Source organism: Mus caroli, chromosome 7, assembly GCF_900094665.2.
Source record: "Mus caroli chromosome 7, CAROLI_EIJ_v1.1, whole genome shotgun sequence".
In the NCBI taxonomy this organism is placed as follows: Eukaryota; Metazoa; Chordata; class Mammalia; order Rodentia; family Muridae; genus Mus; species Mus caroli.
In genome coordinates this window covers 47,446,466-47,459,363 of record NC_034576.1, presented here as the reverse complement: position 1 = coordinate 47,459,363, position 12,898 = coordinate 47,446,466, and the positions used below count along the sequence as shown (strand labels likewise).

Genomic DNA, 12,898 nt, shown 5'->3' with positions numbered 1-12,898 from the left:
CTTCCTGAAGGCCTGGGTGTATCGCCCAGGAGAGGACACAGAGGAAGAGGACAACAGCGATTCAGATTCAGCTGAGGAAGACACAGCTCAGACCGGTGCCACCCCCCATACAAGTGCCTTCCTCAAGGCCTGGGTGTATCGCCCAGGAGAGGACACAGAGGAAGACAACAGCGATTCGGATTCGGATTCAGCTGAGGAAGACACAGCTCAGACCGGTGCCACCCCCCATACAAGTGCCTTCCTGAAGGCCTGGGTGTATCGCCCAGGAGAGGACACAGAAGACACAGAAGAGGAAGAGGACAGTGAGAATGTGGCCCCAGGTGACTCAGAAACAGCTGACTCAAGCCAGAGTCCCTACCTTCAGCCCCAGCGTTGTCTACCAGGAGAGAAGACCAAGGGACGTGGGGAAGAGCCCCCTCTCTTCCAGGTGGCCTTCTATTTACCCGGAGAGAAGCCAGAATCACCTTGGGCTGCTCCTAAACTGCCCCTTCGACTGCAGAGGCGGCTCAGATTGTTCAAAGCCCCCACCCAGGACCAGGACCCGGAGATTCCTCGAAAGGCTCGAAAGGTGAGTGTTAGGAGACTAGATTCTAAGGCGGCTTACATTGTGGCTCAGGATTTTATAGTCCTAGGGCTGGGATTACAATAGAATTCCACACTGCCTTTTTTTTTCTTTAATATATAATTTATTCAGAGGGCCTAGATTCTGAGTCGGGAGGAGGAGGAGGAGGAGGGGGGGTCTGGGACCTGAAAATCCCTAAGGAAGTGTGCTGGAGGCGGAGACTCCAGGGAAGCCTTGGGTTGCGACTTCTTGCATATGAACTCTGCTGGGAAGGCTGTGTTCACTCTCTTGCAATCTCCTGTAAGAGGCAGGGAGAGTGGTAGTTGTGGCTCATGGGGCCTGGACATCTGTGTCTCAGAGTGAGTCAGAGGGGCAGGCAGGTGACTATTCAAATACCAAGCATTTTTGCGTGACAGGTTTTTATTTCTTGCCCCCGTCCCTCTGTCCCCAGGTACACTTCGCTGAGAAAGTCACAGTCCATTTCCTTGCTGTCTGGGCAGGACCAGCCCAGGCTGCCCGTCGCGGTCCCTGGGAGCAGTTTGCACGAGATCGAAGCCGCTTTGCTCGACGCATTGCCCAGGCAGAGGAGAAGCTGGGTCCCTACCTTACCCCCGATTCCAGGGCCAGAGCATGGGCTCGCCTTAGAAACCCATCTCTTCCTCAGGCCTCCACATCTCTTCCACAGCCGGAGCCTACCTCTTGCTCTGAGGCCACTCCCTTGACCCAAGATGTGACCACACCCTCTCCCCTTCCCAGTGAAACCCCTTCTCCCAGCCTGTACTTGGGAGGGAGGCGGGGCTAAGCCTGAGTAGTTTCCTATTATTTATTTATTTATTTATTTATTTGAATAAGAAATAAAGCCTTTTAATTTGTAGTGATAAACTCTTGTGTGTCCTTTATTGGTAGCTTCCGGGGAGGCTAAAAATGAATGGTGTCCAAACTTTAGTTTAAGACCAACTTGATCTACATAGTGAGACCCTCTTAAAACACAGTCCTGTGTAAGGGACTTCCTAATGGAAGGTGCCACAAGTAATCTCCGCACTGGGAAGCTGAGGCAGGAGATTGGCTTGGGTTCCAAGACAAGCATAACATAGTGTGGCTGTCTCAAAAAACTAGAAAGGACAAGGAAGGGTGTTACATATATGCAAGGTACAACGACGACATCTATGAAAATGTTATAATGAAGCCCATTATTTTGAACACTAACTAAAAAAAAAAATCAAAAGATTTATTATTAAAAGACAAGGCCAGGCACAAAGGTGCGGGCTTTGTCATCCCAGTACTTCAGGGGTGGAAGCAGGAGGATCGGATGTTCAAGGCAAGCCTCAGCTACATAGTTGTTGGAGACCAGACTGAGTATCAAAAAACTAAAAGAGAAAGGAGGAGGCATGGGCGTGAAGCTTTCTCCAAACGCACAGAACAGAGTTGGTGAGGGATGGTATTTTATTCAGTTACTCACACGCCAGTTTCCCATCGAAACTGGATAAGCAGATGGCGAAGGCTTGGAGCGGGCAAAGAGGATATCGGAAATCCATCGTGAATATGTTTGGGGCCACACGGCCAAACTGGAGCACCAGGTGGTCGGCTGAGGAGCAAACCAGGAACTAGTTAAATTCTTTTTTGTTACTCCGCACACGCGCGGTACCCTTACCAAGCTAGGGAACGCAAGGAGCTCATTAAACTACATTTCCCAAGAGGCCTTGCGACCGCGAGGCAGCCACCCTGCTTAGTTGTACTTGAGTGCCCTCTTCCGCCCCCATCCCAATCTTTCTTCGGGTTGCTAGCAGCTCACGTTCATCCGGGTGCACTATCTGGAAGTTCTTGACCGAAGCTCGCGTGACGCGACCGTGAAAATTGAGTACGTATGCGCCGCTTTCGTCGCTCCACGATGGGGCCTTGTTCTGCAGTAGGAGCAGCCCGTGTCCAGCGCCCTTCTGTACGCGACTCAATATGGAATCCTGATCCTTGAAGATACAGTAGGGGGCATCGTTTGTTAGCCCACCAGAAGCCCGATTTTTAGTCCATATGCATATATTATTTATTTGTTTGAGAATCAGTTTCTCTAGATTGCCAGGTTTACTTTTTGTTTCTTTTTTTTTCTTTAAAGATTTATTTATTATATATAAGTACACTATAGATGTCTTTAGACACCAGTAGAGGGTGTAAGATCTCATTACAGATGGTTGTAAGCCATCATGTGGTTGCTGGGATTTGAACTCAGAACCTTCAGAAGAGCAGTCAGTGCTCTTAATCGCTGAGCCATCTCTCCAGCCCCTACTTTTTGTTTCTTGAGACAGAATTTTTTTCTGTGCAGCTCCATGTCCTGGAATTCACTCTGTAGACAGAGATCTGCCTGCCCTCTGCCCCCACTCCTACCTCCTCCCCGAGTCCTGAGATTTATTTATTTATTTAAGACAAGGTCTCACTGTATAGCCCTGGCTGGCCTGGAATTCATAATTTAGATGGGACTAGTCTCCAACTTAAGAGGTCGGCCTTTCCTCTCCAACTAGGGAGTAATACATGCTTTGTTAATCCCTGAGCCATCTCTCCAGCCCTAGCCTCAGAAGTTTTGCGTCTCAGGAAGTTTCTGAGATGGAACTCTGGCAAAGCCACTCAAGATTCACACCCTGAGATCTATGATGGAGTTCTCTCAGCACTGAGAATTTAAACTTTAAAAACTCAACCTCAAAAAAAAAACAAAACAAACAAAAAAACCCTCACATTTTGTGGCTGGACTTTCATCCTCTGCTTCCGGCTGTCCATTCCTGGAAGGATCACAGTCATTTTCCGAGGCCCCCTGAATCCCAAGACATTGGTCTCCTGGGAAGATAGATTGTATTGCAGTTGGTCTGGTCCCTGTGCTTTCTTATCTACTGGCACCCCTAATTCTGCCCCTGCCAGAGGACTTACATAACAGACGACTCCCAGCTCCTCTCTGATCCGGGCACTGTCTGGAACCCAATAACTCCGCTCAGGGTTCACCCCATTATCGAAGATGGTGAATTTCGTGCCCAAGACGTTGGATCTGCTCCAGGACGGTGGTAGACAGAGTAACAATCATGATCATGATTTTTCTTCTTCTTTTTTTTTTTTAATAAAGATTTTATTTATTTTATGTATGTGAGTACACCATCACTGTCCTCAAACACACCAGAAGAGGGCATCAGATTCCATTGCTGTGGTTGTGAGCCACCATGTGGTTGCTGGGATCTGAACTCAGAACCTCTGGAAGAGCAGCCAGTGCTCTTAACCGCTGAGCCAAACTTTCTAGCCCCCCATGCCCCGTGATTATTCTTTAAGTACTTTCCCAAACCCATCCTCTAAAAAAATCCACAGTCCCAGCTCCCTGTTTCTTTGGTGAGTTATCCTAACCCACATTGACTCTCTAAGAACCCTCTTCCACCTAGGAGATAAAAACTCACACACTCTGGGCTTCATTCCCCACAGGGACTTAGGGATCCCAGGCCCCCGCCGAAAAAAAAAAAAAAAAAAAAAAAAAAAAAAAAAAAAAAAAAAAAAAAAAAAAAAAAAACCAAAAAAACTAACCAAACAAAAAACCCAACCTATACACCATAAATGCTAGTCTGTATTCATGGCATCCAAAACGTTCATCTTTTTCCTTCCCAACTGTGGAAATACAACCTGCTGTGTTGTGGTTTTGAGGCCTGCTGGGAAATGTAGTCCATTTGCTTGTCTTTCGCCCAGCTTCCCGCCACCTGTTGCCCCACCACAGACCAAGAAGGCTTTACCTACCTAACTTTGCCTACAAAGTTGCTCCCGTTGCGAGACATGTCTTTGGGGTCCAGGGAAATGAGATAATTTGAAGTTTTGCTTCTTTTCCTTTTCCGCCCAGCCAGAAGGAAATGCTGCAGATCAGAGGAACAGGCTTCAACATTGACTTCCAGCACCTGTCTAGAACCAGGGCCCCGAACACTTCTCAACATACAGGAAAGGCTTTTTCTGGAGGAGATGGAGGCCACACTGGGAAGGTGACGGGTCAGATGGAGAGGGGTGTGGCTTAACCAGAGAATGGAAGGCTTCAAGCCATCCTGGTTTATAGCTGGATTGGGTGGGGCTTGACTGCCATGGAGACTGCATGGGGGAGGCCAAAGGGACCGATATATCCTAAGGGGAAGGGGTGTGTGGCAGATATGGACTAACTCAGGAATGGATAAGATTTGGCTATAGAGTGGGGAGGACTAAGCCACAATGTTTTCAAAGTTTGAAATTCTGAAGTGGGCAGGACTAGGAGCTGAGGAGTCCTAACTGTGTGACACGGTCCAGAACAATCGCTTTGTTTCAAGGATCTCATGTCGTTGCCCTGGCTGACCTGGAACCTGATATTTAGACAGGGATGACTTCCAACTCAGAGGTCTGCCTTCCTCTGTTTAACTAGTGTGGTGGGATCTAAGAAATGCACCACCTCCCCTCTGGCCCTTCTTGTAGGTTTTTTTTTTTTTTTTTTGAAACAGGGTGTCATGTTAGCTCAGGAGGCTGGCCTTGAACTCCTTTAGAGCCGAGGCTGACCTCTACTGATCCTCCCCTGCCTCTATTTCCCTATTTCCCAAGGACTAGGACTCTTTGTATACCACCACATCTGGCTCCAGAAACCTTTAACCTTGTCCAAGAGGAGCCATCTTCCTACGACTTGGGGTTTGTTTCTCTGATTTGTCCCCTCCGGAGTGAGGCCTACCCACCCCCAAAGGGCTGGAGCGTACTGCTACACCATCCTCGGCCTCCAGGTAGAGGTAGTAGGAAGGGAACATCCCCTTGTCCATGCCGTGCTTGTTTCGGACGATGCGGCACTGCACCATGTGGTCCCGGGGTGCAGGGAGCAACACGTATGCTTCCATGTCCTCCCCAAGCCGAGGGCCGGGAGTGCGAGGCTGGGGGCAGGTCATGTTCCAGGCATTGTGGTTGCTGGTGTCACCATCGTCGCCTTGCAAAACCTTGGATGCCACTGGGGCATTGTTTGTCTCTGTAGACTCTGTGGCCTCTCCCTTCTCTGGGTCTTCATCCTAATTCAAGTGCAAATCACAAGCTGAGAAGCAGTCGGGCTTGGCCTTGTGGGCCAGTTGGCACATCTGTTGACTGGTCATGTTTACAACCTCATAGACCACAGAGCCATAGGATAATCTGTGTAAGACTGTTCCTCTAGAACATGCACACATATGCCTGCCAAAACATGAGATGAGATGAGCAATGGGGCATTGCTAAGCAATACCACCTCTGGCCTAGAATCCCATGGCGAGGCTCAGGTGTTGCTCAGTGGTAAGAACACTTGCCTAGCAACCATGACATCATATTGACTACAAAATGAGCCTTCTGAATCATGCTCTGTAGTCTCTATGAGTCAGTATCTGACCAAGGGGTATTGGTTTTAGGGGAAAGAGTCTCCTTATGTATCCTAGATTGGCCTTGAACTCCCACTGCCTCTGTCTGCCTCCTGACTGCTAGGGATACTAGCAGTGCTATCGGCTTTCACCTTGGATGTTGTTGCTACCTCACTCAAAACGCCCTGCAGACTGTGCTGCAGATTCTTTGTACCACCCTACCCCGATGCCAGAGGCTGTTTCTGTATTCTTCTGGGCTGTGTTTTCTTCCGCCTTGCAGGGTGCCAGGTCTCCATGATCTTCATCAGAGTTCACGGTAGGGTCTGGGTCTGGGCTGGGTGTCTTGTCTTCAACTCTGGCATCCGTGGATTCAACCTCTTCTTCTTCACTGATCCCTAAGGGGCAGAAGCAGCTACAGGTCAGGATATCTGGGTCCTGGTGAGGAGAAGATAGTTGTCAGCTAGATAAAACCAGAACTTGCGTTCTCAGCTGCCTTACCCGTCTCTCTCAGTGACCACATTCTCTGCACTTCCTATGCTTTCGAAAAACACATGAGTAGACAGGCTGGAGAGATAGATTAGCAGTCAAGGGCACATATTGCTCTTGTAGAGAACCTGAATTTGGTTCTAAATGTTCAAATCTGATGACTCACAAATGTCTCTAACTCCAGTGGGTCTGAATTCCTCTTTTGGCCTCAGTGGGAACCACATTCACATTCACAAACACACACACATGCACACAAATATAGCTAAAAAGAATTGTAAGGGGGCAGGTGAGATGGCTCAGTGGGTAAGAGCACTGACTGCTCTTCCGAAGGTCCTGAGTTCAAATTCCAGCAACCACATGGTGGCTCACAACCACCCATAATGGAGTCTGGCGCCCTCTTCTGGTGCATCTGAAGACAGCTACAGTGTACTTAAATAAATAAAAATCTTAAAACAAACAAAAAAAGAATTGTAATAATCTGGATGTGGTACAAAACAAAACACCACACCGTTAATCCCAGGGAGGAGGCAAAGGCCAGCAATCTCTGTGAGTTCAAGATGTTTGCTTCCCCAAATGTATTAAAATAAATACATTTGATGTGCTGATGTTTTTACATCTGAATCCACTATAACAGACTAGACACCCTGATGGATGAAATATGAGATCTAGGAGTTCTGATGTCCTGTACAAACCTGTTGCCAAATCAAGGGTGACAACCTGCCATGTGGACCAGGGGCCAGATTTTATTCCCCTTCCCCAAATTACCGGGTCCTGGGGAGGCTAACCAGCCCCTGCGTAGGTTTGCCAGATTAGTCTGGGGAGGTCGGGAGATGACGGGGATGTCTTCCATGGTCACTTCCTCCACGTCTGAATCGGAGCTGTCTGGAAGCCAGCAAAGATGACGGGCCGCAGGGCCGTTGCCCCGAGTGTATACTGGAGAAAGAAGGGGTTCAGATTTAGGATCCTCTGGTGCAAGAGGCTCAGGGTGTGACTCCGGGGTCAGGGGGAGGGGAGTGTGCAATCATGAACTTCTAAGGGGACACGTTCTAAATACCAATGGCCCAAGGTTACCTGCTCTTCGGGGTGACAGTAGGGGGGCCCGCTCACCACTCCCATCTCCGACATAGCTCATGGTGACAAGGGCACTGTGCGCCCCTGAAGGCAGATGTGCCTGCGGTACGTTCTCCTGGAGGAAAGGGCTCCCAACACCTGGGAGCAAAGAACAGAGAGGCCCATTTGAAAAGGATCTACAGAGTAAGAAAGAGTGCCCAAATCCCGCAATGCATGACAACTTCTAGGATAGCCTGTGCTAGCACGGAATGCATCGCACCCCGCCCCCCAACCCAAGCCAAAAACTCAGTAATAAGCCACTTGTACTGCCTGGGTGTCACCCCAGGTTTGATCCTTGTTACTACAGAAAGAAAACAATGTGAAACCCCTGCTTTACTGGAAGGGCTTCTGACTCTGGGTCGTCTCAGTTCCCTCAGACAGACCCAGTCACTGGAATCTCTTAGGTTTGCCCTCCAGTATCTCTATGCTCTGCCTGGGTATTACCACAGGACCAGGTAATCTCAAGGGCTCCTAAGAAACCCATAACCCAATCAATCTTGTGTAGAGAGATTCCACGAGCCCCACACTCAAATAAGCCACGCCCCTATGCTCCTCCAACCTCCGTCCTAAGCTCCACCCCTAGGAATCCATAGGCTCCGCCCTGATACCTTAGAGACCTGACCTTCAGCCCCATCCCTATCCTCAAAGAGGACCTCTTATAGGTTCCCCACCACTGATGCCACCGAGTTCCCTCCCTGGGGCTAAGTTCCACCCTCTAGGGTATACTAGGCCCTGCCCTCAAGCGCGCCTAAACCCGGTCCACCAGACCAAGGCCCCAGCTGCTGTCACTCTGGAAGCGCTCCTCCCCGCGCCTTGGTCGCCGGTGCCTCAGGGTAGCATCAGGATTGGCCTGAACCATGAGGGGCTCCTGGCGTTTCCTGCGCTGCTTCTTCTCAAATAGCTGTCGCTGCAGAAGCAAGGAGGAGTGTGTAGAGGGGACCCAAACCAGACACAGACAGGGGGGAGGTTGGCCTGGGAGAGTCCAGGTACCCTTCCTCCACAGGAGTCCCAGGTATCCAGTCCCTCCAGTCCTGTCCTGTCAGATCTGGTCTACTTCCACCTCCTCCTCCAAAGACTCTAGAACTTTTATTCCTTAAAAATTTTCCTCAGCCCTTCTGGCAGAAGCTGGAGGGTTGCAATTTCCAGACTCACAACTTAGTCCCTGTTTCAAAACACAAAGGCCGGTATAAAGACTACAGAGTAAGGCCATCTCAGAAAATGACTAATTAGGCCCGAGAGAGGGCTAGGTGGGTAAATGTGCGAGCTGTCTTATCGTGACCACCTGAATCTGAGTCCTAATGTTGTCACAGGAAAGAACCTGCTCCTGCAAGTCGTCTCCATACACATGCCATGGGGTTCATGTACTCTACCCTAAATGAATGTAATTTAAAACCAAAAATAAACAAAAACAATAAACCGGAAGGCTCACTGTAACTCTAGCACCCAAGCTGCAAGTTTGAGACCAGCCAGGGCCAGGCCGCAAGGTCCTGTCTCAAAATAAAGCTGAATTTCTATTTTTTTTTCTCATTTCCTAATGAGAGAACCCGAAGTTCAGAGAAAACGAGCACGGGTTTGGGGACTCTGAGCAACCATCTGGTTGGGAAGATGGAAGCGTGGGGTTCCAGGCCATACCTGTTGTTCTAGCTTCTGCAGCCTCACGCCAGAGAATTCATCCTCCAGGGTCCTGAGAGAAACACAAACTAGTGGCCACAACTAGCAAGGGCAGCTCTCCTGTTCAAGAGCCCCCGCCCCTTGACCAATTTGGGTTCTGAGCACCTGTGATGTCACAGTAGGCAAGGGACCTGAACTTTCTAGGCCATTTATCTGCCTTTTCTCCCAGGGCCCCTCCCCACTTTAGGACCCAAGCTGAGATGCCAGGTTTTTGCCAACACGGGAGACTCAGAGGTCCTTAGCTCCTTCCTCTCACAGACCTAAGTGTTTTCACCTGTACCTGTTTCAAAAGGACAGAAGCGTCCAGGCTTCCCCACCCCACATGGCACCCCTGCACATTCCTACAAAGTTGATGGTGGTGAGCCTGAAGATGGAGCCCCAAGCTGGGCAGATCCCTACAGGTGCGCATCTAAGTCCTTCTTCTCCCGTGAACACACTGCCCCTTAGGTTTCCCCACTCACTCTTTCTTCCACTGTTCATTCTCCTGAGACGCTCTAGAGGAGTAGGAAGGCATAGTCAAGATTTAGACCCCACATCTCAAAAGAGACCACCCTCTACTACCTGACCTCGGCCTTCATTGGCCTTAGCAACCCAAATCTCAGCTCCTCCCTGCGAGTGAGCAGCTTGTGTAGAGCTTTAAGCACAAAAATCCAGTTCTCCACCAAATACCTAGCCAAGGTTTGTCCTGTTCCTGAGTTTCAGGACTGGAGGCTTAGGGCCACAAATCCCAAACCCTCGGAATCCACTTATCTGCAATCTCAGAGGCGTCCACCCTCCCTAGAGCCAACTTGGTGATCTCACGGACTAACAGTGAAGCCTGTACTCTAAACTTATCTGGACCCTTTCTCTGAAAGGCGGTTCCCACAGGCACTTGCCCTCTTCTCGGCCCTCTTGGCCCCTCACGGTCCATGTCCAACAGAGTAATGCTCCCAGGCCACTGGGGCAGGCAGATCCCTTGTTCTGGGGATTCTGAATTGGAACCAAGAGTCAACATTCCTTAAAGGGACCCAGGCTTATCTACCTAGCTATATAGCTCTCTAGAGAGAGTACTTAAGAAATGAACAAGCTCATCACCCAGGGGCCAGTGCCTGTAGTTCCAGCACTTGGGAGGTGGGGACAGCTGCTGGGAGGTTAGAGCTTAGAATCTATAAAGGCATTTCAGAAAATAAATAAATCAGTTATATAAAAACCGAGGGGGCTGGAGAGATGGCTCAGCGGTTAAGAACACTGAGCCGGGCGTGGTGGCACACGCCTTTCATTCCAGCACTTGGGAGGCAGAGGCAGGCAGATTTCTGAGTTCCAGGCCAGCCTGGTCTACAAAGTGAGTTCCAGGACAGTCAGGGCTATACAGGGAAACCCTGTCTCGGAAAAAAAAAAAAAACCACTGACTGCTCTTTCAGAGGTCCTGAGTTCAATTCCCAGGAACCACATCTGTAATGGGATCAGATGTCCTTTTCTGGTGTCTCTGAAGACAATGACAGTGTACTAACATAAAATGAATAAAATCTTAAAAAAGGAGGGGGGCTGGCAGTCTTGGTATTTACTCTTTTTCATAATGTATTTTAATAGCAAACTAACAGGATCAGCACAGAAGACAGTCAACATATAGTGAATGGACAGAATCTACTGTATGATAAAAATACTACCAATACCATTTAGTTGCCGTCAATACAAAAACATTTTTTTAACAAATCCAGGGGGCTGGAGAGATGGCTCAACGGTTAAGAGCACTGATTGCTCCTCCTCCTGAGTTCAAATCCCAGTAACCACATGATGGCTCACAATGGGATCTGATGCCCTCTTCTGGGGTGTCTGAAGACAGCGACAGTGTACTCAGATAAATTAAGTAAATAAATAAATCTTTTTTTTTTTTAAATCCAATGCTGGAATTGTCCAGAAATTTTTTAACAGATTTATTTATAATTGTTATAAAGTTGAGGTGTTGAAATGTGTTCACTGAAATATTTTGCTTGCATTAATGCTTTATATCTTGCATATATTTTTAAAATTCACACACACACACACACACACACGAGTGGAGAACGACGCATATGCTCCTTCCAAAGTCTGGGGTGAGAAACTGCTCAGGACTTCAAAGCAGAGCTGCGCTTCCAGAGTGCAGTTTACTGGTGCTTTTCAGGAGGCTAGGGAGGCCTATCTGCTTGGCCTTTTTGAAAATACCAATGTGTGTGCTCCTCATGCCAAGGGTGTAACAATTGTGCCAAAAGATATCCAGCTAGCACACCACATACTCGGAGAATGTGCTTAAAAGTCCACGATGTGGGGGAAACTTCCTTTTCAAAAAAAAAAAAAAAAGGTTTTTTTTTTTTCCCTCTTTTTCCTGTCAGTAGTTTTGAATGTTAGATATTGTACTGGCTGGTTTTGTGTCAACTTGACACAGGCTGGAGTTATCACAGAGAAAGGAGCTTCAGTTGGGGAAATGCCGCCACGAGATCCAGCTGTAAGGCATTTTCTCAATTAGTGATCAAGTGGGGAGGTCCCCTTGTGGGTGGTGCCATCCCTGGGCTGGTAGTCTTGGGTTCTATAAGAGAGCAGGCTGAGCAAGACAGGGGAGGCAAGCCAGTAATGAACATCCCTCCATGGCCTCTGCATCAGCTCCTGCTTCCTGACCTGCTTGAGTTCCAGTCCTGACATTTTTTGGTGATGAACAGCAATGTGGAAAGTGTAAGCTGAATAAACCCTTTCCTCCCCAACTTGCTTCCTGGTCATGATGTTTGTGCAGGAATAGAAACCCTGACTACGACAAATTGGTACCAGCAGAGTGGGGTATTCCTGTGACAACCTGACCATGTTTTGGGGAAGACTGTGGAAGGTCTTTGGAACTTTGAGCTAGAAGATCCATTCAGTGTTAAGAGCTCTGTGAGATGTTGTGTAGGAGCTTGGAAGATAATGTTGAGAACAGTGCAGAAGATGGAGGCCTGGCTTGTGAATTTTCAGAGGGAAAATTAAAGACTCTTATCAGGGCCATTGCTATTTTGATTGTGAAGCATCTGTGGTTCTGGTTATCTGGGGCTGAAGATCAGCTGTGATTAACAAGATACCAGAACTACTAAAGCGAAAACTTTACATTACTGGGACTATTGATGCTGGTTAGCTGGAGCTAAAGAATTAGCTGTGATTAAGAAGAGACCAGCTGCGAGGCTGGTGAGATGGCTCAGTGGGTAAGAGCACCCGACTGCTCTTCTGAAGGTCCAGAGTTCTAATCCCAGCAACCACATGGTGGCTCACAACCATCCGTAACGAGATCTGGCGCCCTCTTCTGGAGTGCCTGAAGACAGCTACAGTGTACTTACATATAATAAATAAATAAATCTTAAAAAAAAAAAAATAGAAGAGACCAGCACCATTGAGGTGACATCTTCAGGGAAGTGTTTTCTGAAATCACAAAAAGGCTGTGTGACTAGGACAGATATCTTTTCCATGGAGTCAAAAGATATAAAATTAGGGGCTGGTGAGATGGCTCAGTGGTTAAGGGCACTCATTGCTCTACTTGCAGTCCTGAGTTCAATTTCCAGCAACCACCTAGTGGCCACGACTGCCTATAATGGGATCTGATGCTCTCTTCTGATGTGTCTGAAGACAGCTATAGTGTACTTGTATATGTAAAATAAGTAAATAAGTCTTTTTTTTTTTAAAGATTTATTTATTTATTATTATATGTAAGTACACTGTAGCTGTCTTCAGACACTCCAGAAGAGGGCACCAGATCTCGTTG

The 12,898-nt window shown here is 48.2% G+C and overlaps 2 protein-coding genes across 8 annotated transcripts in view; one reads left to right on the top strand and one right to left on the bottom strand.

Annotated features, from left to right (window-relative positions):
* Positions 1–1,416, top strand: part of Ppp1r15a (protein phosphatase 1 regulatory subunit 15A) — a 3,567-nt gene extending 2,151 nt beyond the window's left edge. Inside the window, exons 3-4 of one of the 2 annotated variants that reach the window (XM_021168035.2) lie at positions 1–568; positions 1,014–1,416. The exon at positions 1–568 is cut by the window's left edge and continues 26 nt beyond it. In XM_021168035.2, coding sequence (XP_021023694.1) covers positions 1–568; positions 1,014–1,364 — 919 coding nt within the window. In that variant the 3' untranslated portion in view covers positions 1,365–1,416. The remainder of the gene's footprint in view (positions 569–1,013) is intronic. The other variant, XM_021168034.2, reaches the window with a different exon arrangement.
* Tulp2 (TUB like protein 2) overlaps positions 677–12,898 on the bottom strand; it is a 38,288-nt gene continuing 26,066 nt past the window's right edge. Inside the window, exons 1-14 of one of the 6 annotated variants that reach the window (XM_021168039.1) lie at positions 10,038–10,113; positions 9,624–9,656; positions 9,124–9,175; positions 8,260–8,398; positions 7,453–7,590; positions 7,147–7,314; positions 6,118–6,290; positions 5,281–5,580; positions 4,316–4,428; positions 3,473–3,587; positions 3,284–3,382; positions 2,355–2,526; positions 2,022–2,147; positions 677–860 (exon numbers count right to left, since the gene is read on the bottom strand). In XM_021168039.1, coding sequence (XP_021023698.1) covers positions 859–860; positions 2,022–2,147; positions 2,355–2,526; positions 3,284–3,382; positions 3,473–3,587; positions 4,316–4,428; positions 5,281–5,580; positions 6,118–6,290; positions 7,147–7,314; positions 7,453–7,590; positions 8,260–8,398; positions 9,124–9,175; positions 9,624–9,656; positions 10,038–10,072 — 1,665 coding nt within the window. In that variant the 5' untranslated portion in view covers positions 10,073–10,113 and the 3' untranslated portion in view covers positions 677–858. Of the gene's footprint in view, positions 861–1,433; positions 1,930–1,982; positions 2,148–2,354; positions 2,527–3,283; positions 3,383–3,472; positions 3,588–4,315; positions 4,429–5,259; positions 5,581–6,117; positions 6,291–7,146; positions 7,315–7,452; positions 7,591–8,259; positions 8,399–9,123; positions 9,176–9,623; positions 9,657–10,037; positions 10,114–12,898 lie in introns of those variants that run through there. The other 5 variants (XM_021168037.1, XM_021168038.1, XM_021168036.1 and 2 more) reach the window with 5 other exon arrangements.